Raw genomic sequence first — 27,072 nt, 5'->3', positions numbered from 1 at the left:
TGTATGATTTTTCATACTGCAATATGTTTATTTGGGTGTTTAATCCCACCTGAATTCTTGCTGAAGTGCTCCTAAGTTCTGCACCAGACCGCGTGGGCTAGCACTGGGATATCCACCCCACCGCTGCCATTTGTCCCGGGGCTCCGATTTATCCCTCCTCTTCCCTACTCATGGTTTTCAGCACACTCAGGAGTACTCCTCATCCTCCCTTCTCTTTCAGAGACAAAATTCTCACCTTTTCTCAGTCCCCCAGTGAAAGCCATGGTCTCAAACACCCCAGTTAGGGGGAGAACTAAAAATAAAAAGAAAGGCTTGTCAAGATTCACGGTAAAGAGATGACCTGGCCACCTTGCTTTTACAACTGCCGCCAGAAATCTGGCTCTTTAGAGGAAATCCCTCAGAGCACCAGGCAGGTCCCTAAAATACAACCAACCATTTTCCTACGGAACTTCACAAATAAGATGATGTCACTGTCCCTCTTTGTCACAATCCAGGATAACGGGACAGGTATTAGCAGGATAAATAATGTGGATACTACAATTTGGTTTTTGTAAACACTAGACTTTGACAAACTCGTTAAAAAAACTTCTTATTACATTCTTTCTTAAACAGCAGAGCGGAGAGGCCGGCCAAACGTGAACAGCATAAACCCCGCGGCACTGTGCAGAAGCAGGAGACTGGCAGAGAGGAGGAGGTTGTTAGTCTACGAGCCAGATAATTAACTGTGCATTCGAATGGTAGTTTGCAGGCGTACAAAGATGAATGAAAAAGTCCCAACTGGAAATTAATGAGAAAAAAACCCCAACCTGGCACCCAGCGCAGTGTGTTTATGTCTTTACCTATAAAGAGGCACTCAGATGACTCTGCTGCATTCCGCTGAAAGAGGTTATTAACTACCTTTTACGTCCTCAGTAAATAAAGGTTTTCATCAACTGACCTGTAAGCTTTAAATGGTGTTATCTTTAGTAAGAGTTTTTAGTATTTGATCAATAGCTTGGAAAAAACATTTTCCAAGGCCAAGTTTAATAGTGTAGCGACAGTTTGAGTGTCAACTTCCGAAAGGGGGAATTGAAAAACAGATAAACGGATATTACGGAATACCACAGATACTACCGAAAACCAGATACTACTTCACCCCTCTTAGAGGGCATGAAAAGTACGATCAAATATAAACCAGTATTGCTTTTTTCCCTGTAAGGAACAGTACATAATATAGACGTTCTAGAAGTTCTTTTGCCCATTTGGCTTTGCTGTTGTGTTAAAATCCAGCAGTCTAGGTAATCTGAGTATGTTCCCCTGGATAAAAAGTATTTCTGAGGCCACTGACTTCCTACCTGATAACCAGTTTCAAATCCATAGTGTTCCAAGCCCTCTTCCAATAACAAACAACAACCAGAACAGCAAGAACTCTACCTTGCGTTTTGCTTTCAGGAGGAGAAAAAGTCTTTATCATAAAAAGTAGATTCACCCTGTTATGAGCTGGTACCTGGGCTACCACCGCGCCACGGAGCTGGGTTCGCAGCCCCAGAGCCCTTCGCCATGGCACCACCCCGAACGATGGAGGATCAAAGCAATCAGAGTGGAGGCAGAAGTGGCACCTCTGAAGGCAAGTTAGGTCTGATGAACTGTAGGTTCACACCAGTGAATTTCCTTCTCAGTGGTATAGTTTTATATAAAATATAAGTAACGTAATAAACTTTTAAACCATTATTCAAACCTTTAAAATAGGAAAAAAAAGTGACACAGGACCAGACGATAATTTTCGAAGAAAACAGTATGTTCGCGAAGATAAGTAAGTAGCCTGTGGCATTTAGGAAATGCTGATTTTCCATCTTAGGAAAGGAACTTTAAACCGTTTCTGTATCATTTCCCATTCGTACTTTATATTATACAAATTTGAGATTATGTCACATAAATATTTAGTCAATGTTTTTGCAAATGTTGTAATTTTCATTATTGTTACGTTGTCGGGGAAGCAGAGAAAAAGGTGCTCTGTCCCCACAGCAGGGGCAGGGAAGGGCAGGGAAGGTGCAGAGATGCCCCTGTTAAGCACAGCTAACACCAACTTACTTGGGGTCAATGAGTTGAATTTGGGTAAGGAAGGTCACAGGCTTCAGGGCAGGACCGGACTTCAGAAGTGTTCCCTTAAGTAATCCTGAACAGATTATTTTCTGCGCCTTTAAACTTCCACAGATGAGGTATTTACCTATTTCTTTTAAAAACAACTATGAAGAAACTTTGCGGCTGCTAGTCTGCATTTTACACAAACTGAAAATAACTTTAAAAGATTCTAAGCTTCTGATTTTACCAAAAAAAAGGAAGTACTGCTACATAAATATCAACCAAGGAATGTTCATTTTAAACTTTGTTTTTATTTGTTTATTTTAATGAATTTTTATGTACAAAAAAGTACTTGCATGACTTAAAAAAAAAACCTTTTTAATTCAGAATGAGTAACCTGGAGACAATACGCAGGTAAATTAAGAGACGCTGCTGTAACAGACTTCAGGGTGTGACAAAGGGTAGGTGTAGGCTAGGTTAAATGTTATTTAAATGGCATTTTCTTACTTTTAAGACAAACATCCCCACAGCAGATCTTCAGACCTCATTGCAGAGGGACAACATTTCCAAAGAGACGCCATTTTCCAGTGTTACATTCTATACATCCACCAATAACTAGGAGAAGCCTTGTGAGTTTGAGAAAGCAGAAAGACACCCAGCGAACCAGCACTGTCACGTCTGTGGAGGCTGCGACCGTGCCTGCTTACAGCGACGGTTCATCGCTTTGGTACAGAGAAGCTTACAAAAGGAGGTTCACATTACCTGGTTTCCTTCTTTTCCCTTTTAATTTACAAAAGTATAACAGAAATAATTCTTTTATTTTCTCCTTGCAGCCATTACAGACTCATTTTCCAAACTAACATCATCTTCCCGTTGTTCAGTGAAGCTGAATACGCTGGTTTTGATCCTGTTTTCCCAATGGCGGGATTTTTATATTCAATATTGAAGTTTAAAAAAAAAAATCCTGAAGTTCTGATTTCTATGAAAAGTACACAGAAGCAAAAACATGTTAAAACAAATTACTTCTTAATGACCTTGTGTTCTTGTCTTTGTAGGCTTTCATATCGGACTGGTCAAGACACGGCTAATTGCGACACATGCAGGAATAGTGCATGTATTATCTACAGGTAGGTTAAAAATACTAATATTCCCACTTTTTCCCGGGTGAAAGTAATGATTCGTTCACTAACGCAACATCAGTTGTCAACCCTGATTTTTCAGTAACGCAAAACCAGTTTCGAAACAGAAAATAAATTTAACATCACTAAATGAATTAAATTCAACAGGCACCTGCTTCCAAGCCTAAAATTTTCCGTTCAAAAACAGGTGATCATGGTCAGTCCCGGTGCTGTAGCTGCGGGGTGTGGTGTGACAAGGCGCGAGCTTCATTTTCACATAGCTACAGATATTTAGCGTTTTCTGTGCAACATGTCACCATAATTCAGGTTTCTTTAGCAGTAGGAACCGGACTCAGAAAGTGATTTTGACAGAGAGACTTTATAGCAAAGAGAACCAGATTCCGCCTGGACAGTTTTATCAGGAAAATGATGCTGCTACCCAGGCTTCTATGTATTTTCACATTAGTGAAGAAGCTTTAAAACCTGCACGGCAGATACGTCCTGCCCAACAGGAACAGCACCCCTGGCTTGTTCCACTCGCGCACCACGCAAGTGAAGGCTTGCGGTACGCGTACAAAAAGCTCCTTTAGCAGACCTGCCGTGAAGGTGTACGCTTCCGTACGGTGACTACAGGTCTCTTCATTACTGTCCAAGAGATTAAAAAAATTACAAACTGCTTAAAGGTTTTGTTAAAGATTTTCTATACTTGCTATGATCTCTCCTTCAGAAGGAAATACTTGGCATTTACTCACTAGAAAGAGATCAGGTGCAAAAGGCGGAGGATGCCGATTCATATTTCTCCGAAGCTGAGGTTCCCCTCCTAAAGCTTATCAGCCCAGAGACCCATTATTGGCATGTACTGTATTATAGCGAAGGAGTAACAGGTAGGCAGTGAGCATGGCACGAAGCCATCACGAGTCTGATGATGTGTTTCATACTGACAACTTAATTGTCCTCCTCCATTAGTCTTAAAAAAACCAACTGAATTATTTGCATGCGTTGCAGGTAAGGTGAAAACAAACGCACTGCGCTGTTGTGAGTATTTCAGAAAATCAGGCAGTAAGGGTACAGATGAAAATGTATAAAGAGGACTATTAATTACAGTAAAGATACAAACTAAAATGAAGGTACAAATGTTGGCAGGGTCTGAAAAACACAGGATTTCACCCCTTAATTCTTTACATGGTCCCTGATTTAGGCAGAAGACCTGGAGCTATTTATACATTATCTCCTAGCTGCCTAGAAGTGAAGGAAAAAGGGATGGAAAACTTCATTTTTTTTCCTCCTTACTAGCTCACTAGAAAAGGGAACAATGCTGTTCCGTGCAGGGGAAGGAACCGATTTATTTATTTGCCCTTTACAGCAACATTTAGAAGCATATCAATAACCAAAGCCTACCATGCCTTCCTTTTTCTGAGCTCACCCCTGTGCCACTGCTTGCTCAGGGCAACCTGGGAAGGTACAACATCGCACATTTCTATCAGGGAGACTCTTTTTGTTTCATTAGCTAAAAAAATTCAATCAGAATTTTTTAAAAAATCTTAATTTCTAGTCAGCAGATTTAAAGTTAGGGAACTTGCCGGTTTCTACCTCTTATATTCACTGCAAATGAAATGAGTCCAGAAAGGCGGATTTCAGGTGTTTCCCTACTGATAGGCTAACAGTGTGGCAGGCAGGCCCAGCTCTTCTGGATTTCCCACCAGAACAGCCATTTGGACTGAAGCTATCGATGCTGGGCGTTTGCCTAATGCGATGTTTCCAGGGGAAGTTTTAGCAAAAATCAGCTCATCTTTTTGACAGATTAGGAGAATATATGCTGCAGGCAAGAAGTCTAAAACCAGAAGACAGTGCAAAACAGGGCAACTGTGAGAAGACTGAATTACTAAGAAAAGATAAGTAGCCAGAAGGGATAAAAAAAAGAAGTTCACTGATAAAACTACCACTAAGACAGACTGGCTTGTAGGAGCTTCTGCTCCTCCACAAGTCAAATACAGCAGCGAAACCTCCGGAAGAAGTGCAGCATTTCATTAGTCAGGATGCTAAAGCTACTCTTAAATCTAGATGCAGTGATACAGGCTGCACCTTTCCAAAGGCTTCACCTGACAAGTGCTGCAGAGTGTTAGCGACTTCTCTTTCAGACAAAACACCTTTTAGGAACAGAAATTACAACTCGGATGAAACCCTTCAAGGTGCACTGAAAACCTGGGTATCTCTGAGGGCACTGGACCCTGCCAGCCGGTAAATGCCGGGTGTCAGGGCAGGCGGATCACCCTGGCTGACCCACTGCGTGTTCCACAGACTGCTTTTATAGCATGCTCCTACTCGGCACCCTCCTTGGTCTGGAGCTCTTTCACCCCGGCAGTAGATAGGGGAGACCTAAGGAAAATATAACCAATACCCTCATGGGACAAAATCAATAATTTCAAGAGAAATCTTTAACCTCTCCATAATTGGTGCGTTTTTTGGTTTTTTTTTTTTTTTAATATGATTCAAATTTGAACACAGTAACATTAAAAAAAAATATTCAGAGCTCTTTCAAACCTTTATTTTTAGGCTGCAGTGAAACAGCATCTTAGAGGAAGGATTAAGTTGCCCTACTGACTAACCCAGCTGCATCCTGTAATGTCAAGTATCGCACAGATGAGACGCTAGAATGCAGGAGCACTCGACGTAATTAAATTCTTCCCTCTCAAGATGACTTTTTAGAATATGAATATGACGTAGCACAAAAGCTAGAGGCAGCGCAGAAGGTGACAAAAACCCACTGTTATACTTTAAGGGGTTTTTAACGTCTTTTTAGTATCAACAATGCCAATAGTGTTAGTACACATTCTAAGGATAGGGTTTTGAGCATACAATTATTTTGCATATGACATTTACATTTTTTGCTAAGATTCCAAATCTATTTTTATATTATTTTGCCTTTGTATTGAAAATAATATAGTCTTCTTAAAGAAAAAAGGAAAACGAGGTAATTTTGTCTTTTTTTTTTTTAATAACTAGGAAACTCATCAGACATTAAACACTATTAAAAAGACAAGGTACCAAAAACTTCACCGCTCTAGCAGTCAATAGGAAAAGAAACGCATCTAAATTTGATTCCCCATTTCCCTCAAAATTCTACATGTTTCTGCTAGGAGAAATGCATTCAAGAAGTTGTCAGAAATTTCAGACACAGGAGTCACCAACACCTCCTCCCGCTGCACGAGAGGAGCCCCGTTAACCGCATCCCCCGGCTGCAGCACACCGCAATTCACGGCTCCCAAATAAACACCCGCTCGGCCGCTGCTTGGAAGAGGGGGAAGGCTTGAGCCGTTACCCGAAGGCTTCCCCAGCCTACGGTCACTGGGATTTTGAGAACAGGATCAGTCGTGCTGCGTCTTATGGAGCTCTAGGCTCCAACACAGCAGGAAAACTTTTATTGGGCAACACCATCGCTGTCGGTTTTAAAGCCTGAATATAAAGTCCCAACTCCATATAGCAATAGTCTGAAGCAGTCACTAAGAAGTATTCGGCATCGTGTCTTTAGAGTAATGTCCAGGCAGTATTTAAATAGTAACAAAAGTAGTAAAAATAAACAACCACTTTACCAAATGTTAATCTGTGTCAAATTTTAATCCATTCCGTCAGCATCAATATCTCATAAACCAAGGTCAGAAAACAGTTTCAAAACCATCTTCTACAAACTACAAGACAAATTTACAAACAAAAGACAAACTTTTACATCTGTCTTTTACAAACTAACGCAGATTGACTGCATTATAGAATCATAGAATCATTAAGGTTGGTAAAGACCTGTAGGATCATCAAGTCCAACCCCAACCCAACACCCCCAGGCCTCCTGAACCATGCCCTGAAGTGCCACGTCTACACGTCTTTTAAATACCCCCAGGGATAGCGACTCCCCCACCTCTCTGGGCAGCCTGTGCCAGGGCCTGACCACTCTTGCAGGGAAGAAAACTTTTTCCTAAAATCCAACCCAAACCTCCCCTGACGCAGCTTGAGGCCGTTCCCTCTCGCCCTGTCGCTGGTGACTTGGGAGCAGAGACCGACCCCCCCCCTCACTCCAGCCCCTCTCGGGCAGCTGCAGAGAGCGAGAAGGGCTCCCCTCAGCCCCCTCTTCTCCAGGCTAAACCCCCCCAGCTCCCTCAGCCGCCCCCCAGCACACTTGTGCTCCAGACCCTGCCCCAGCCCCGCTGCCCTTCTCTGGACACGCTCCAGCCCCTCAAGGGCCTTCTTGTCCCGAGGGGCCCAAACCTGAGCCCAGCATTCGAGGTGCGGCACTAATGCAGATTTCACTGAAAATTTTAAGGATAGAAAGTAAGTTTTATTAGCGTATATTGTCTGGACAAAGCCAACTGAAATAATGCAGTGTAGCAAAATCTTGCTGTTAAGAAGTTGCATTGATAAGCAGAAACTGTACCAATTCTATAACACCCAAAACCCACATGCTCTAAATCTTCACAGCCTGTGTTATTCTGTGATTATCTTTTACTGGAACTGCCCTTTCCGCTCCTGTTTAAATTAGCATCCCTTGTGAATTTTAATCCTTGAACAGAAATCTATATGAGAAAATGAGTCTCCCGTTTAATATTTTGTGCATTACTCTAAGGCTTTTATCGCAAATTGTTTCCGTGAAGGAGCATCTTGAGGAACTCACGCTAGACTTCCCATTAGTCAGAAAGGTCAGAAGTACTCGGTAGCTTTTACAAGGCTACTTCAGCTTCTGGAAGTAAACTTTTTATAGATCAAATCACTAGCCAATATCTGCATTGGGGGAACAAACAAGTTTAGATCAAGACCACGCTGTTGTAGTTCTTGAGGGGAAAATTACTCAAAGCTCAGTCGACGACTAATTTGACTACTTTTTACTCCTTTGAAATTTTGAATTAATATATGCTGCTTTTCAGTATTTAATCTTGGTTTTGGTATTGAAGTTCTTCAAAGGTGCACTCCAACTATTCAACAGAAAATGTATTAATAGAATCTATGAAATTTAACTCTCAGTACAACAGCGGCAAATGAAACAGGTTAAAATCATGGTGATACAAGTTAACTAGCTAGCGCAGAGCCCACATGGAAGGAGTTCACTTGTAAAGGTTAGATGTAGTGATAATTATTAAAATTAATAAATACGGCAATAAAAAGTGAAAATAAGACAAGTAGACATAAATTCCTAAGATATCATCAATTTAGCAAAAGCAGGTAACTAAATGATGATAATAGTAATTTTCATCATCTTTTTGTTTCCTACCCGCATTAATTAACTTACATTCTTTCCCATCTTATCTCTAGACTCTAAGATGCTTAGTAGAAAAAAATAGATCTTAATGGCTTGCTAACGCTGGCAATGCTTTTGATCCTCGGCATTTCTGACTTTCACGTTGAAATAGGAAATCTAACAGAGATCACTTAAAAGTGTATGAAGCTAATTTTTGAGTGATTAGCATTTATCTGGATCGCGTTCTTCCAAGATGTGGCATGCACTAATGCCATGTCATCCAGGTAACGTGTCCCAGGAGACGCTACGATATTCTTTAATTCCTGCTTCACCTAGCCTACTTAAATGCAAAGAGTTAAGCCGCTCTACAAACGCTTGCAGGATTCGGGCCTTAACGTCACAAACTAGGTAATAACAAGGTAAACAGAAGGGATGTTACTGAAATGAGAAAGGCTCAGGCTGAGTAGAAGGAGAAAGGTTTTCCCTCGAGGCAGAAAGAGAGGGACAAGCTCCATCCTTGGGGGTTTCGTCGGACAAGTGGATAAAGCCCTCAGCAACCCGGTCCTCAACCTCTATTATTCCGATTCTGTGATCTTACGAGTAACCAACATATCCAATCATGAGCATCTAATGTCTTAAAATGATTCATGCTAATAACGTGTGACTGTGTTAGAAAAAGAAGAAAACCCATACGTATTTCTAAGTGTGTTGCTAGATACCCTCCCACAGTCCATATGCCTAAACCCAAATGGCTATGACTCCTCAAACTGTTTTCAGTCCCTTACAGAGCAACAAAATTAGATAAAGTTTGCTCTACTGCCAGCATGCAAAAAATAAACTCATTAACATACATTCTCAAAAACATTAAAAAACCCATGAAGCCAAAAGGAGAATCACACCAGTCCCTAATCCGCAGCGCTGGGATTTAGAAGACGGGATTAGCCAGAGAGAAGCAGCCTGAGCGAGGCGGCCACCCCGTGCGCATGCTTTGAGCGAGGTGCCCAAATGTTACACCCCGCCTCTACGTCACCCCCTTTATCATGCAACGGGCCCTACGTACGTCGCTGGGGCACCTCTCGAAAGGACTCTATTTCACCCGCACGCGCTACAGAGCACGCGCACGCACAGGCAGGCTGAGCCACACAAACCCCGAAGCACCTCTGCGATGTTCTCAGGGCCTCCGAGGCTGGCTGGAGGCCAAACCCTGTGGTGATCGGTGCTGCTGCACCATCCAGGCTCAGTCAGAAAGCGGGGCCGTTCTTCCCTCCTCTCCCCCAGGGCTTCAGGCACCAGGCACGCAGCCCTTCGCTGACGAGCAGCTATGCAATACATTTTGTTTCTGTTTCTTTCCCGATTACAATTCAAATTCTGCACAGAAAAGGGTTTAGTTCCAGGTTTGTCCTGGGGTACTCGGTCTTGCGGTATGCGAGCCTCTGCTGTTTTCCGAATGCGGTAACCCCGTTTCACAAACACGAAACGCAAAGGCTGGGGGACACTAAGCCCAGAGCAAAGCAGGGAAACCCCACAGAGGTTCCTGCTGACTTCAATTCCAAAATTAACAGTTATATTTAAAAATAATTTTCGAGGCAGCATTCAGCTGCCCTACCATCACCCTCTACCTTTTTGAACACTTTGCCTCACTCGCCATAAACCCAACTTCCATAGCAAGTCAGTGGCACTTCCTAGGGGCAAAATTAGATCGTGATCCACGTCTCAGCAAAGCTCCTCAAGTCAGTTTAGGGCACATCCATGCTGTGCAAGAAATAACACCAGGATCTGGGAAATGGGAAAGGAAGCAGGAAGAAAAATATTTAAGAAAAACTCTCATTTTGGGTTCCCTCTGCAGTGGTATCGGTCCCCAACAGAAAACCAGATGACAGGAAAAAGGAGGCCCAGGGTCCTCCGTTCCAGGGCTCTGTCAAGGACAGGCTAACATAACTTAGAGCTGCAACTGCCAAGAGATGCTTCATCAGGCCTGGTCCAGACCCATCCCACTGTGGAGGAATTTCAGATTTTAATTACAAAGTTCTCGCCTGTGTTTAATGAGCACATCAAAATAAAAGTCTCAAAGGTGTGCTATTTGATTTTATTTGGCCAGATTTTCATGGAAATGACATCTCTGCAAACACGTATATACAGGCAACTGCCCCAAAATGTAAAGCTTCTGTTGTAAAACTTGCGAGTATATAGTTGTTTTGGGGAGAGAACACAGAAAACCAGAATATTTATCCCAAACAAAATCCTACTGCTTAGACTTGTTCACAAAAACCAGCCTACCTGTTTGCAGTGGAGTTTCACGCGTAGGAAAAAATTGAGATAGGCACTGAACATGGAGAAACTCCAACCCAGTGCTCCAAATCCGGCAATACTGGAGGTAAGGCAACCTTTAGTACGTCTTTATCAGATGCGTCAGGCAAACGTTTGTGATGCTAGGGGTACAGAATATTTAGATTTGTCTCTTGTTTTTGTAGAGACCATTCACAATTGTCAGTCTATCAAAAAATATTATTTCATCAAAGGAAGAATGCTTCTGAAGCCAATAATGATGATTTCCATCACACGTAATGCTGGAAGAACATAGTCCTCGCCAGCTAAGTTTATGGAGTTATCATGGGGAGGATTAAAGAAGAGACAAAACCAGACAAAGTTTGAAAGTGAAAAGAGCCATAAAGCGTAGAGAATATTTCAAGAGAAGGTCATTTTGAGAGGAAACCTATAGATACTTGAGCACAAAAATAGCACTAAGCAAAACAAAACAGTCAGAGCTGTGACAGGTGACAAAATCAAGTTCATGAATGCAAGAATTGGAAAGCCAGAGGACATCTGAAGCTCTAGAACAAAAATACAAAGTCTTGCAAATATGTAACACTTGCTGAATTTAATGGTATTTTGTATGTTCGATATGAAGGCCAAAAATAAAGTCAGCTTCAGCTGATTTAGAAAGATTCATGGAAAATCAGAGAATAAGGTTTTGGTGTTACTACCGCTGCACAAACAGGTATACGCCAACACCTAGGCTTGCAAGCAAACTGTGTGCCTGAAAGGAGCGGTTACGTTAAAACCCTACAAAGCTCGGCCAATCGATCTTGATAAACAACAATCAATTATTCTGCAAAATTTAGTTGTAAATCCTAAAATAATATGGATGTTTTCCATCATCCTCTTTATCCTTTTCAAAAGTAAAGTATTTCTTTTTGATGTAAATAGCTGAAAGACAGCCTGAACTGTTCCACAAATGGTTTCATGCAGCAGAAAATGATAATAACATGGGGTTTGTCATACGGAGTAGATTTTAGATGGTTTTTCTCTTGAGGTCTGTCTTTAATAGCAATTGATTATGAAAAAAATTATTCTGTTCAGCAAGGGTTTTTTTCTTTAAACAACTTACCTTTTGCATCAATTTCAAGTAGCTCTTGAGAGAGCTCCCCTGCAAAAATCACATTTTGAAAGAAGTAGAAATGAATTCTGCCAATGCCAGAGCTGAAATGCTTTTTTTTCTCCAGAATTTGTACTGAGAATCAAACCAACTAGAATATATGCCAAATTCCGCACAGATTCGCATCCCACTTTAAATGAGATTTAGACAGCTCTTGGAGAAGAATCTATTTCATGCCAAGATTCTCTCACTGTATTACTGCAAGCGTGTACGTGGTGGGGCATTCACAATCAACCAATATCCCAGTCTCACCACAGCATTCACGCTGCGGTTATCTAACCAACTGCTTTTGGTAGCCAAACTGCAAGCAAGAACATGGTATCAAGCTGAAGACGGCACTGTCCGTTAACGAACAAGGACTGATATTAGATCAATCAGCAGGCTTGTAGCGTGCTTCTGCAGTACCAGGATACCCAACACAAGCACCTCCTGCAAATGCAATATTCAAAGGCATCATTGTAGCATATAGCTGAAATTTTAAAAATTATCTTCTTCGATTTGGAACGTCGTTTTATTGCTTAACAGCATGGAAGTGGGGAAAATATTTTGAATATTTAAGCTCTAACCTAGCGTAGTTCTCTCCTCTGCTATTAGAAATTTCATCCAACTCACTGAAATGCTGACACTTCTGCTCAGAACACGTTCAGCAGTTAAACTAGGCACAGCCAGATGCAAAAAAAAAACCAAAAAACACCATACCCCTTTCCAGCACCCCTTTCCAGGGCTTTGCTGGAAGTCCTTGTAAGCAGCTTCAGCTCTGCAAAAAATCAAAGCGCAAAACTATGCCAAACTTCCCTCAGCGTCTTTGATTCCCTCTCTTCCACCCTGAGAGGAAGATAAAATCCACCTAAATCAGCAGATGGCATTAGAGGGCGTTACGTGCTCCGTTTGCAAAGGCTGCGGCACTAAAGTCCACCAAAACTTCCCATGACTTCTGCTACTCCAGCTTCTTGGAGAGTTTCCTCTGAAGTGGCCTCAGCTGTTCCGTACTGAGCGCTCACATGCGTTCAAGGTGGGTGCGACTCCCCTTAAGCTAGGCAGGAGGAGTGGTAATAAACGTTTAAAATTCTCTTTTTAAACAAGCTACGCCAGGAGTGAAAATATGGAGCAAACTTCTCTAGCGGAGCAAACTTCTCTAGTGGTTGACGCCAAAGAATCAATGGCAGAAATGACTCAGAAAACATATTTAACACTTATTAAAGTGAACTGACATCCAGGAGCAATAACTTCATGTTTGTGCAGACATCAGTAGCAGACATAGTCAGTGCAGAGCCCAAGAAACCTCAGCAGCAGGGGTGGAAGGGCAACCTCCCGAGTGCCCCAGCAGATGCTTTCAAACACAATCTTCGCCTCAATCATTAACTGTTTGGTTTAAAATATCAAGCAAAAGGTAGGGAAGACAAACTAGCCCCAGTGTCTAAATTCCCTTAATTTCACCCCATCTTCTAAATTCATCCTCTGATATCCAGGTGCCGCATCACAGCGTGAGGCACGAGCCAGGATGAAAAGACTCGGTGCAGAGCTTGGCCACAAGCTGCTGTACAAATTCCACTGAAACATGGAAGGTTCAGGGGATTTGTAAGTGGCCTCCGTTGGGTTTCGCGTATCAGACAGAATTAACCTTTTGCTGAAATTTATCATGTGGTTCCTTGGTTTTATAAGGTAAACTTGGAAGGATCGGTAGCACACGCTGTTGAAATAAGGGTTGTTATTTCATCTTGTTTCTTAATTGCTGGCACGATTCTGTAGGCGAGACAGTGTTTAGAATTCAGGAGGGGTATTTGAGAGCCTCGGTGTGTTTTTTTAACACAAGCTTACGTTTACATGAGTGTTTCCCTCATTTCTATTACATTTTAGTAGCAACGGAACACGCACGTCCACGCCAGCTACTGCTGAAACAGGTCCTCTCCATTTTACCTACAGGTCTGGTCAGCTCAACAGACAGATGTACATCATGAGATGTTTTTGTCTCAGCAGTCATTTAGAGCAGGGGCCAAGCAGACTCTATGTCATTATCATCATCAGATGCTGTCAGCATATGCTAAAGGGTTGCACTGTAAAAGAGAATTGTTCTTTAATTTCTTTATTTTTCCCATGTATGTATATGAGGCTACACATACGGCAGCAGTTTGGTGAAATTAATCTAACTCAGGGTAAAGCTTGCAATAAACAGCTGAGGTGAAGAAACTCCCGTGACAGCCTCGTTGCTTCTGGGCAACCCATCAGCCTTCCTCCGGAGCGGAAGGATGCACATGCCTGGCTGCCACCCTAACCTCCCAGACTGTGCAGAAAGGAGGGGGAACTGAGCCTGGGAGCCCTCTGAAAGAGCATTTCTCCACAGCGATGAGGGAAAACAAGTAGTATTTCTGGTTTCCAGTCACTTCACAGCACACTTCTACTGTAATCCTCAAGGCCCCCCCCCCCCCCCCCCCCCCCAAGCGGGAGGGAGAAGTTTCCACAATCCCATTCCTATTTCTCCTTTGCAATATGTCCTTGTTTGACCTTTCTCCCCACCCCTTTCACTTTTGGTGCCAGAAATGTGGAGATCTCATTTAAACATTTATTTTCTATTTGAAATTTATAAATTAAGCAGTTGTAGATCAGACATTGGCTTAATTGAAATCTTTCTATTATTATAATATAATAGCTAATTGCTTTTTTTCTTCCTGTTTTTAGCGTGGAATTGGATTTTAAACAGCAAGAAGATAAACTACAGCCAGTTTTGAGAAAACTTCATCCTATTGAGGAAACTCAGGTTGCACCTTTGCCTTATTCTCAGGAGAGCTACTCCTCCACTCCCAAGCAAAAATCCAAAACTGAATCAAAAAAGCATGGAAGATGGAAACTCTGGTTCCTTTAACCCAAGTCCATTACATGTGGAGTTCAAGGCCTTCTTTGAAAAATATTTGGAGTTCTATCAATCATCTATAACGGGATCTTTGTAGACTGATCTGTGTTACCGGCCAATGTAGTTCTGACCATTCTGGCAGCATTCAGTTCTCACCGTATGTACCAAAAAGGCCTTTGTACCTATAAACTAACGCCCAGAAGCAAGGCGTTAGGTAATACCTTGCCAACTTTTATTTGCAGTTCACCAATGTGGGATGTAAAACCTGAATTGGAATTTGTACAAAGATGGAAAGTAAAACTATTTCCCCCTGCCCTTAGATCTGAAAGCGTCACATTCTAACCTGTTAAATTGTAGGCTGTCATCCTGTACACAGCTAAATATCACTGTTGTTTTAAAGCCTTTTGGGGGTTTGGTTTATTGTCTTTAAACAATGAGGGGGGAAAAAAAAACAGGCAAGCGACCCTTGTATTTGCAATGGTCTTCAGTTTTACAAATCCATGTTGATCGGGGAGTGCAGTTTTCAGCACATATATCCTGGACAAAGCACAATTTTTCATGTGGTCCAAGACCAAGAATAATCTCTAAGATGTGACTCTATGTATATTTGCCTTCATGCGATGTAGACTTCAACCGAGCTATCACATTCCGCCAGCGCACCGTCATTTCTAATTTAGCTGTGTCCTCATCACCAGACGAACAAGTTTGCTGCTCATCTCCAAGGGGTGAGGGGCTAGAAACCTCCCAAAGTCAGGACAAGCCTTTAACCGCACCGAGCTGACAGGGTCACGGCTACGGGACAATCGTCTGTCCTAGATCTCGCTTTCGGTCTTTTGGTACCCAAAAGGTCTAAACGACACATTCTGGCACAGAAGAATAACCCAACCCCACAAACGGAACAAAAGCTCTACGGATTGCTGGCATTTGCCATAATTTAATATCTTTTTGTAATGCAGTCTTTGGAAAACCTCGACGCTATTGCAGACGGCACCAGAAAATTTATAGTACGAATTACGCTTTGAAACCTGTTTCGAAGGAGCAGTAATTTTAAATGCTATTTTAGTAAGCTTCTCAGATGGGTTTCCCAACATATTATAATTTATATCTCAATCTATTAATTGTACTTGCTGACCAACACACTTAGGGAAGAGATGTGAATCACTTTTTCCTTTTTTTTTCTTTTTTTAAATGACATTTAAAATTTTGCTCTTAATTACAAACTGCAACTTTTTCCTTTAAGTATTTGCTACTGCCATTAAACTTGCATCTAGAACAAACGTTTGTGGAAAAAATTTCTCATGCTAGAAGCAGCCAGGGAGAGGGAACCTTGTCGTCTCTTCTTTTTTTTAAGGATTTAAGAGAATTTGAGTGGTAGCGTCACGTGACACACGGGTTTACTAAGAATTGGGTTTGAAGTTGCGTACCCGGCGGTATCAGTAAGATACAAATTCTTCAGTCTTTAGGTGGAAGGGATGCAACCAGCAGCAGAAGAGTTTGCACACACTAGAAAGTCTGAAGTGTTTTCATTTACACTTTTTCCTCTTAGCTCAGCAACAAATCCATGACTGCAAGAAAACTTGAGGGAGATAATTCCCCCCCCAAGCAAAGAGTGGGAAAAGGAAGTTAAAATGGGAACAGAAATGCAGCAGGTGTCTGTGTCCCCACCTCAACATTAATTTCAGCGTGCTGTAATGTGAAAAAGTCACCTTTGCAGTAAACCTTCAAGAGGGCTACGAGTTCTTGTACATAAGCAAATAATATCCTGAAATAGGGTTGTGAAAGCCAAAGGATTAGAGAAAGTGACCCTGTGTACCAGGAAGCGCAATTGTTTCATGTGGGAAAAAATGTGCTTCATGTATTTTAGACCATTTTTCATTGAAAATAGAAAACTTTACAAGGCAGCCCACCCCACGTGTTCCCGAAACCCAAGTATTTCCAAAAGAGACAATATTTTTTTCTCTAAAAGGAAAGAAACATCAAATACGGACGTAACAAGGAAATACAACAGTATTCAGCATTAGTTTGAACTAGTGTTAGTAATTAACGAACTCATCCATGCTAAAGTCTTTGGGTTTGGTTTTTTTGTTGGGCGTTTTGTTTAAATCCAGCATCTCTCCCTGGCAATCGGTCACAAATCGGCAGTGTCGCCGAATCAGCAGCGTTCCCCATAGCCCTGTTCTAAGCGTTCTTGCGGGCAGGGACTCCGACACAAAACCGAACCGTTCTGCGTGGTTACTGACTCATGCGGCCGCCAGGGTTCTGTAGGCATTTAAAATGATAGAGGAAAATTCACTGGTGAAACATGTAAGAGCTAAAAGGGAAAGTTCTCATGGCGTGTTCTGTACATGTCCAGGCTATTTTCTTAAGAAGTTGCAAATTTTTAATTTTTTACATTTTTTTAAAACTGGAAAAGCTAACATACATATAGTCTTGCTTAAAATTACATATCGTGTTCTATCGTACCATACAATGTAATTTGTAATAAAATGTTTTTGCAAGTGTGTAAAATGTATCATAGTGTATTACGTTTAGAATCACTCAGGCTCAGGTTAGATATAGACACTGAGAGAAAAACCTAATTCTTTAGAGCTTTTAGTTAAATGTGACTGACAAAGCTATTTTCACCCTGAGGTAGAAGATATTATAACATGCAGGTATGAGGTTAGGACAAAGAAAATGCATCTTTACTTTCAACGTGGCACATAAGGTAGCTTTGCTGAATTCACTGACAATACCCTGCACTTTCTTACACTGATTTGCTATATGCACTTCTCCCGTATCGTGCTTTAAAATACACTTTAGTCAATAAATACTGCAGTGATTTTTATATGACTTGCTATTTTCTGAGTCCGTAGAACTTCCATGAAGCAACAGCTACATTCATTGTTTTAGGACTATTAGGAAACACTATTCATGTGAGTATCACTTGTTTTCTTAAAGAAAAAAAGTCACTGTAAAAACAGTTTTAAAAATCAGGAGAAACTGAAAAAAAAAAATCATGATTAAAACTGAAAAAATCCTACCATCAGTACAAAGTGTTTGCTTTTTCTTGCTTAAGATGCAAAACCACCGTCTATGCCTTTAATCTCACTGTGTTTTAAAGGTTAATCACTTCTTCAAAATCCAGTAGGTTCGTTTTCAAATCAAGTATGCCGTTAGATTCTACCATTTCTTTAGCATCTCTCCAAGAGCACTACTGGAATTTAACTGGATTGCCACTAAAAATTGCAACTGCTATACCGACACAATTCTGTTCCAGCAGAACGAAATGGACTGCATGAAACAATTTTCAGTATTATTTCAGCATCCATAAAATACACCCGTGGCTTACTAAAGTAATTGGAGTGCTAGAAATTTGCCATCAGCTTGTTTAGGCGAACGCAGTTTGCTCCAACAACCAGGGCATACTCCGTACCCCTTCGCTGCATCGGTGGTACAACGTTTTACAACATAAAAGCAGCTCAGTATTAGTGATGGAACAAAATCACGGCCATCGGTCAAAAACTACCACTTCAGTTTTTGTGAGATCAGTTTGCAATACGTAATTTCAGATGTTTTTTGAAAGATAAGAAAACATGCAATTCAGTAAAACGAAGTGTAGTTTTTTACATTCGAGAAATCTGGTGAAGAAAGTGACGCTTCCTCCCGACATTTTGGAACCCATTAACCCTCACCTTGACAGATTTTAAGGCAGAGAAAGACAATTTATATCTGGCTTCAACCCCTAAATAACATTAGCCCCAGAACTCTCTCCCGTGACCCTCAATAACTCCTATTTTACTTAGGCTCATATTTTACTGCCTTCCAGAAAGACATCCTGCCTTGAAGACGCCAAGAGACGGAGAACCCACCACTGTCTTTGTCTGAGCATTCACTTCCCACATCAGTGGCATATTCTCTGCTCTGCCTCACACTTCTCACCCCCAGTGCTGTCACCAGCTCCTCCTCTTTCCTCTGACAGGCGTCGTCTTCACCCTACACAGATTCTCCTTCACCACCACCAAGGGGCACCTCTAAATCTTCTTTCTGTTAACCTCAGATGGTTTTCACGTCTCACACCACAAATCACTTCCCCTCCTTTCTGATGACTTCTGCAGCATTTCGGTTTTGGTTTCACCACATCCTTGTTTCAAAGTGTAGAAGGGGGGGAAAAGTCATGTGGGAAACGCTCCGCCCATCAAGAAAGTCAAAGTCCTCTCCTGTCCACTGCTGCCTAGTCACACAACCCAGGAGAACCTGAAATAGCCTTTTCTTCCCTGGCACAGCAGGTGTTCGCACTGACTTTGTCCACCACATTCCACTCCGGGTTTTTCAGAGCCACTGCTCTTAAGGACAGTCTCCTGGGAGTACGGCCACTGCCTACACTTCGCTCTTCCATCTACGAGCTACATGTTTTTCTGTACCAAAACGGAATTTGATTTGTTCCACCAGAGAAAGGAACCAAGACCGCTCATAGACAATGATCACGCAGTTGCACAGATCTGCCAGCTGAAGCACCTCCCAAAAATTGCACACACAGGGATCCAAAAACCCCATCTGGATGTCCTTGCTGAAATTAAAGCGTTCAGCAACTAGCTTGTTTTTCTTGGCTTTGTGAATGAAAAACATACCAGGCTGCTGACCACAAGGAAGCAGGGAGCAGTCATGATTTATTTTGGACCTGCCATCGTGGCCGGTCAATTCTGATTTACTGGAGGAGGCCAACATGCTGACTCGCATGGAATGTAACGTTCTTCAGAAGTTACTAGGCAAGGGAAGAGATGGTTTAAAATGATCCTTCAAAAAAAGGGACTCAAAGAATCCCGCTCAGTTTACTTTTTTTTTTTTCTGGCAACCCATTCTTCAGTAGGAAAGATTTTGTGATCTTATAGGTGACTTCGTACCACGCCATAAGGAGGAATAGCTCCAGGCACGTGTGAGAGTCGCCCGAAGCGGCCAACTTCTGCGAGCACCAAGCAACCCTGACCTCGCATCAGACAGCTCGGCACCCACAGGCTGCACCTAGTTTTTACCTTCGCTACAACAGCACACACAGAGCCCTCTACTCAGCAAACAGACCCCGTACAAATCACCAGCGAGACTTCCAGGGGAAGAAGTAGCCAAAAATAATGACTATTAAAATGGTGACAAGATTTTTCTCTTGCATGTTAAAAACTCATTTGATACAGCAGGCTGGAAACTAATGCTAATTGCCAAGTATATAAATTCACTACTTTCACTGAATCGACCTGATAAGTAGGCAGGCTGTGCTTAAAATGAGTCAATACAGGCACCGGTGAAACTGAGGGTTTGGGGTTTTTTTTCACAAGTTCTGAAGGCTAGAAAAAAGCGTGCACTATCGCAAATGTTGAATTCTTGCTACCAACTTCTTCCAAAATTATGGTCAAATCAGATTTTAATCTAGCACTTATAGTCTGCTTTATTTACTGTCTAGTTTTTCTTCTCACAACTGGTCTGTCTTATTTCAGGATAATTCTTTTTTGAAAGTACATGATAAGAATAGCTTATGATTTGTATCTAGAAACCCACACATTTAAGGAAGCAAAAATTAAAAGTAAAACTGTGCAAAGTCAAGAGACCATTGGAGAATCTTTCCAGTCCATTTAACACTGTAGAAAAGGCACCTCCTGTAATTAAACATGGTTACCTGGCAATTTAAGGCTTAACAGACAGAAACTTTGCCACAGATGCGAGACTCAGCCTTGAAGAACACTGAAGGCCAAAAACCTTTAAGAGGTCATACCCAATACCTCCCACATTCAGACTGAGATATGGTGGGCGTCAGGTAAGAGTTACCGAAATCCCTTCTTACTTCCCGGATTAAGGTGGAATGTTTGTAGCACAGCGAAGCAAACACGTTTAACCAGATCACTGTGCCTTGCCTGAACTGAAGGCCAGGGTTTTTGCCCAGGAAGGTACAACAACTCATCCGCCTTCCATCAGTGTTTTTCCAAAGGCAGCTGACCCGGTAACAGTCGCTCAGTATCGGACGCACAGATCCCCATCCATAGGCTATAACGTAGAGAAAGTAATTTGAACTATTTACGATATCTTTAACAGCCTCTAATTCCATATCCTCCTGAAAGAGTAAATTTGGTGTCTTATGTTCCCATGATGTAGCAACTACCCATGATCTAGCAACCTCATCGTCTCCTGGAGATTTCTGTTCACTAATGTAAAATGCCACTGTATTTTAGCATTCCCCTTCCACCACCTCTGTTCCAAGATAACTGCATTTTCACTTGACCGCTTCAATTCTTTACAATCCTCTGCTGATCTCAAAACTCCGGCCTCTCAGAAACCCCAGCTCTCGCTGACTTATCACACAGTCAAAACCAACGTGAGCGTAAGCCCCACAAGCCTCGCTCTCAGAACGGTATACAAAGAATACTATTAAAATATCAATTGAAACAACTTCTACAAAGCAATTGTCCGTGATGTTTATCCCTACAGATCCCACAGTTCATGCATCCCAAATGCCACAGCAGTTACACAGTGATGAGAAGAGAGGTTTATAAAGAATGTGAAATTAAACAAGCTTGATTGGCACCGCGAGGGGATTATGAATCTCTGTTCCTGTATTGCTGCCCAACAGAGAAGACGACTAGTCTCAGACGAGGAGGACTGCGTGACCGTGTCTTCCATTCGTCTGAGCCGTTCAACACGGGACCCTCAGAGGAAAGTGTCCAGAACGAAGCTAATGGCTGATAAATCTTAATGTATGCAGCGTTCACATCTACAGGAGTAAATGCCAATTTCTCAGTGGTTTTGACCCAAGGCCTTTTTTTTAAATTAAAGTGTATTATGCAACATTAGGTTTTGGACGGAGATGACACAGCTAAGTATTTCTTCAAAGTGAAAACATGCCAGCTTTAGTACACCACTAGAGCTACCTTTATGTAAGAAACGAATTGTTACATCCTGCATTTTACTCCTTTTGAAAATTTATAGTTACTTGAACTATGCCTCTGTAAGATCCTTTATTTTTAAAATTCCTTCCTCTGCTCATCCTGTATGGTTAATGCTCCAACCCAAGTTCCAGGTAAAACTATACTAGTATTGACAGAAGAAAAATTAATACATAATTTCAACCCGATTCTGACCCAGGAGGGGTCCGGTTGTGCTTGCTAATCATCGCTTGCGCTTTGCTCTTCCTACCTCACTGGCACCACGAAAATGAATTGTCACTGGTTGATCACAGGAGGATCCTTTCAGCAACAGAAGGTGTTTTAAGATAGGAGTAAGGACTCCTTGAAAATACCCGGGCCCGTTAATACTCGTTACATAATTACAGAGTGTGCGTAGAGCGATTTCAAGCTGGCTTCATGATCTCTACGGATATTTTTATGTATTTTAACTAAGTCCAGTTGTACTACAGGAGAAGTTTTCCAATATAATTTGATAAATGCAAAAGGAATAATTAACATTTTAAAATATCATCTAAATTGTGTTCATCAAAACAATAATTAATTTACATCCTAACCGTAACTGAAGAAGTTTCCTGTACTTATGTCTTACAAGACTACGCCTTCTGTGCAACTGGGGAAGAGTAACACTTTGTAACCTTGTACAGAAAGATATTAAGATATCTATTCTGCGTATTATTAATAATTTCTTTGGTAACACACAAAGTAGCAACAACATATAAACCTTTTGTCTTCCTTTCACTAGTACTGCATCCCAGCATTATAATATTCTGTAAGAATGATCTCTACTTAACAACCATTTCTCGCTCCAACAATGGATCTGGTGATCCGTTATCACTTTCTTATGAAAAAAACCTACTATCAGAAATTAAAGAGATAAAAGTGGAAGACAAAAAAAAGTTAGTGGGTGACGCACTGAAGATAAAACTAAGATTGCAGCGTGTTTGCAGACACAAGCACCACCATCTGCCAAGGGAACAGGACAGCAGCAGGTAAGGCGGGTGTGCTGAGGGCAGAGCGCCTCCACGTAAAAAGTCAAGTACCACTGTATGCAATTACACAGAGAAATACAGCAGAAGGGGAGATCAAAAAAAGTAAGTGCTAATGGACTCAGATATAACTGACTAACAAAGAAACCTTTTTTTAAGAAAGAAATCAGTGTATCGAACCAAACTGAGCAAACGGATGTAGAGCAGAAGGGCAGCTACTCAGATGAGGAATCTGCTCCCCTTTGACCACTTTCCTACGTATCCGTTGCCAGACGCAGACACCTACAGAAGAATGTAAGGTACAGGCAAACACACAGTGCGACTCCCAAAAGCGCACTAAGATCTATCCCCACTTAAGATATCAATAGGCCTCACTATTTTTTTTTTTTCATTATTTAGACCAATATTAATGATACAGATGAAAAATTCAGATTTCAGGCTTTAAAATCACAGGGCTATGCCACCAAGGTGGAATATTTTAACTTGCAGCTACTGCATCAGTCCTTCCTCTAAGTTTTCAAAACGTAATAGTCTGGGGCTCTGTTCTTCCATCGTTCGAATACTGCCGTTATCTTGGTTGTCTCAGTTGGGTCAAGAAAGGCAGGTAAATTGCTAAGGTAGTAACAAACACGCAAGTCTCTCATTTCCACACTTTTCTGCTGGTTAATCACAAAGAATACATCATTTTGGTTAACACAGACATCTAAAATCTGACTACCCACCTGACCACTGATGTTTTTGAAGTATTTTTTCTCCCCCTGTGTAAACCACAGAAAAATTACAAGCCAATGTTTTACAGCTTACTGAACACAAAGACAGTTACAGAAGGTTTTGATTGCTTTGGGTCACCTGGGATTTAAATCCTATTACAGTCAGGTTCAAGAAGATGTGACAGAAGTATTTAAGTTTACATCAAGAGACACTTACAATGAGCTCCGAATCACGTCCCATGGAAATGACTGTTCTGTTTACTGTCCTCAATAGCTTTTCCATGATTATCTGGACATGTCGTTGTGTTGGCCCCTAAGGAAAAAGAATAAATTAGTGGTAACTAGATCCAACAGACACCAATACAACCGAACTATTTATGTTTGCCTTTAAATCTGCCTGTCTTGTGAAAGTTAAATAAAACACCACTCACTGCTGTTGATCAAAAGCAGAAAATTAGTCTCCCATTTTAACACACACCATGCAAAGTCCATTTTATTAATGCACGTTACCGATATATTAACATGTTCTATTACAATTATTTAAATGAAAAGCAAGTCCCTGGAAATAAATATAGCAAAGCCTGTGACATTTAGTTACCTAGTAATTTTATTTTCCTAAGTCCTTTTTCCAACATCAAAAACCCACAGGCATTACCAAACCGGGGGGCTATTCTGCAACAGCGTTATTAAAAGAAACCGACAAGCAAAGCAAAACTTTGCTTGAGTAACTTTAATTTCAGTCAATTGTTTCAAATTAATATTTCTCTATTAGAAGTGACCTGCCACTATTTTTGATGGAGTTGGAAATGAAATATTTAGTGCAACTGGCTTTTAAAAACCAGTTCAGAAACCTCATGCAGAACGACGCCTACAGGAACTGAAGCCAAAACCACATGACAAGGAGAAAGAAACAGTTGAGCTTTGCTCCCGTCTTTTACTTTATAAACAGGCTTCTTCATAGTTTTCATTAGTCTGAAGGAGAAGACTCATAGAGGTCTGTGAGATGCAACGGGGAAACAATTCTACAGCCAACATTTGCAAGCGTTTTCCCAGGTAATTGTCTAAATAAAGCAGCACCTCTGTGTTGTTTCTTGACTGTCAAACAAACATCCCATTGAACCATTTTCTTTCTTGCCCTTGGATCCATATAATAACCCACATCTTATCGCTGCATTATGCTTAATTACCAAAGGCAGACTTGCATGTATGAACAATTCATTTGCATATTTGAAGAACGAGCCATCATCATCAGTACATTTATCATTGATACACAGCTACTGCTCCAGTGCAGACTTTACTTCCTCCTGCTGACAGACCTGTCTTTGGGATAAACCTTGCAGTTCTGGTACCGAGAGCAGCTGCGGGGAAGAATGCGTCTATCTCAGTACCCTGCTCCTCTCCACCCTTCAGCTCTCGCTGCTTCCTCTCCTGTGAGTTCTCTCCAAGACTTGCCTCTCTTTACAGTCCCAGCACTTGTGCTTCTCCTGCCCATTTTCAGTTTCAACGTCACTCCTCATTCGCAGTGTTTGCTTCCTCTCCCTGTCCCCAACTCCATCAGGAAATGGATATCTATTTCCTGCAGCCCCTCGCAGACGGCTGCTAACTGAGAGTGGCGCAGGGCAGCTCTCGGCTCAGCTCCCGCCACCCCTGCAGCTCCAGCTGGGCTCAGCCCACGAGATGGGGGAGCTGCAAGCGAGTCACTACCACAGAGAGAAACTCAGCCAACGAAGAGTGACAGGAAGCGGCCAAGCTGTCAAAAAACAAATTCTGTTTTTCAAATCACCCACTCTCTGAAGCAGTCACACAGAAGTACTTTTATTAAAAGGAAACAGAATCAAAATGAGCCCAAAAAACCTAGTCAAATAAGATGCTACATACGATGTGAGTAGCTGACCCCTGAGGTCCTTTCCAGCTAAATTAGAGTATGATTCTGCACAGGGCTGAAGGGTCAGGCAGCAGCCTCATCAGCCCACACTTCTTTAAGAGAAGATCAAATCACTGCAGCTCTCTGGCAAAGCACCAATATTTGCCTATTTGTGTGAAGTCAAGAGAAGACAAAAAAAGGGACTATTATGGAAGCTCCACATCTGCATACCAGCCCTGGGGGGCACTGCACAGGTTCTCATGCGCAACCCTCTCATACGTTTACATTCTGAATGGGTAAGAAACTACGCTAGTTAGGATATTCATGCAGAAGGCACCACCTCCCAATTCAGGTTATCTCTTACTGAGGTGGGAATTCTACCAGCTAACTTTAAATGGCGCTTCAAAAAACTAAACAAGTTTGCTGTGTCGACAAAAGTATATGTTCATATATATGTGTGTGTGTGTGCACACATATACGCACACACCCCTCCCACTTCAGGCTGGCCTAGCAGGGCAGTATCAATACAACTCAAACATGCATTCCCAAAATGCTCATGGAAGAAAAAAAAAAACCACAAACAAACAAAAAAAACCTCAAACATTTTGCAGTTGGCAGGGGCTAGACACCAAGTAAGAGGAAGGTTGAACTCCTAAGGTTATGTATTTACTCGCTATCTAACCAATGGCTGGAGAAGCGTATGGGTTAACAGCACCGTGCTGGATGTGCCTCAGAAACGGTAAGAAACATCCTGAGATGTCACACAACACATCCTCATCACTGAATACCTAAAAAGAGACTGGTTAGCGGGGGGACAGAAAGCAGAAAAGAAAATCTAAGCCATCAGGAGTTACCTCCTTAATTCATTCTAAGATCATTTCTTTTAAATGTTCATCATCACAGAACTGTACGATACTAACCACGTCTTTCTTGTAAAGCACTTCCAGGATGTTACTCAGCAATTGGCAACAAGCCTCCAAATCTTCTTGTCTTTCCAAGTGATACTTGAGCTGGTCTGTCATTGTTGGCAGCAAGATTTCCCTGCAGTCTGCACACAAAACATAAGGATACATACGCAGCTTTAAATAACGTCATCGCACTGCCTAAACAGTCGATCTGCTTCAGCGCTTACATAAAAAAATCAGGAAAAAGAAGGTAACTTCCAGATTTCCAGTCTCCTGCTTATCAACCAAAACCATAAAAACCTGAGAAAGTTATAAGCAAGTGAAAATGAAGTCATTAGGTTAAGAATGCTCGGACAGGGACTGCCCTCCCGCCCGCGCCACCACCAGCCCTGGTTCAGCAAAGCACTTCAGTGGTCACCCCGATGTTAACGGCCTCTGCTTAAAAGCACTGGTTAACTGGACCCATCCGCCACCGTCACACAGCACGACGTACAAGCTCAGCTTCGCGCTTGCTTGACCGGTTGAGTGTTGGCAAGGTGTATTAAACTCGCTTTACCTGACCTGTACCGGTTCACGATTGCAGCACAGCCTAACCATACAAACATGGTTCAGCAAGATGTGTGCTGCGACGCAGATTAACATTCAGCTGCGCGACACCGTCTTTTATAGCTCAAAAAATGATGCTGAAATACTTTGTGCTTGTATTCAGATGTAGTTGCCTGTACAAGGCAAGTACAGGACTTGCAGCGAGATAGGGAAGTTGAGGAAAATGGACAGGAGCTAAATAATGGAGCTTAACATTTTGGCTCAAGTTAAGAATATAAGGCGAAGATTGATACTGCTAAACCTACCAGCAGGTAACACTGAGCACTGATCTAACAAATCTAATTAACGTATAACCTGCAAACTGTCTTGCACAGAGGGAGTGTAGGGACCTAGTGTTCATTCCTAACCCTGGACCATCCTCTTTTTCCTTTAGGAGAGATGGCACAGC

At 41.8% G+C, this 27,072-nt stretch overlaps 2 protein-coding genes across 3 annotated transcripts in view; one reads left to right on the top strand and one right to left on the bottom strand.

Annotated features, from left to right (window-relative positions):
- The window catches only part of INSYN2A (inhibitory synaptic factor 2A), a 49,918-nt gene extending 32,204 nt beyond the window's left edge, over positions 1 to 17,714 (top strand). Inside the window, exons 3-4 of the mRNA XM_075107673.1 lie at positions 3,117 to 3,188; positions 14,513 to 17,714. Of these exons, the coding sequence (XP_074963774.1) occupies positions 3,117 to 3,188; positions 14,513 to 14,696 (256 nt within the window). The 3' untranslated portion in view covers positions 14,697 to 17,714. The remainder of the gene's footprint in view (positions 1 to 3,116; positions 3,189 to 14,512) is intronic.
- DOCK1 (dedicator of cytokinesis 1) overlaps positions 1 to 27,072 on the bottom strand; it is a 322,979-nt gene that overhangs the window by 198,232 nt on the left and 97,675 nt on the right. For both annotated transcript variants that reach the window (XM_075107665.1, XM_075107666.1), the window contains exons 26-27: positions 26,094 to 26,221; positions 23,527 to 23,622 (exon numbers count right to left, since the gene is read on the bottom strand). In XM_075107665.1, the coding sequence (XP_074963766.1) occupies positions 23,527 to 23,622; positions 26,094 to 26,221 (224 nt within the window). The remainder of the gene's footprint in view (positions 1 to 23,526; positions 23,623 to 26,093; positions 26,222 to 27,072) is intronic.

This window comes from Phalacrocorax aristotelis, chromosome 12 (assembly GCF_949628215.1).
Source record: "Phalacrocorax aristotelis chromosome 12, bGulAri2.1, whole genome shotgun sequence".
NCBI classification, from domain to species: Eukaryota; Metazoa; Chordata; class Aves; order Suliformes; family Phalacrocoracidae; genus Phalacrocorax; species Phalacrocorax aristotelis.
Note: the sequence above shows the minus strand (reverse complement) of the source record. Positions and strands in the feature narration are given on the sequence as shown.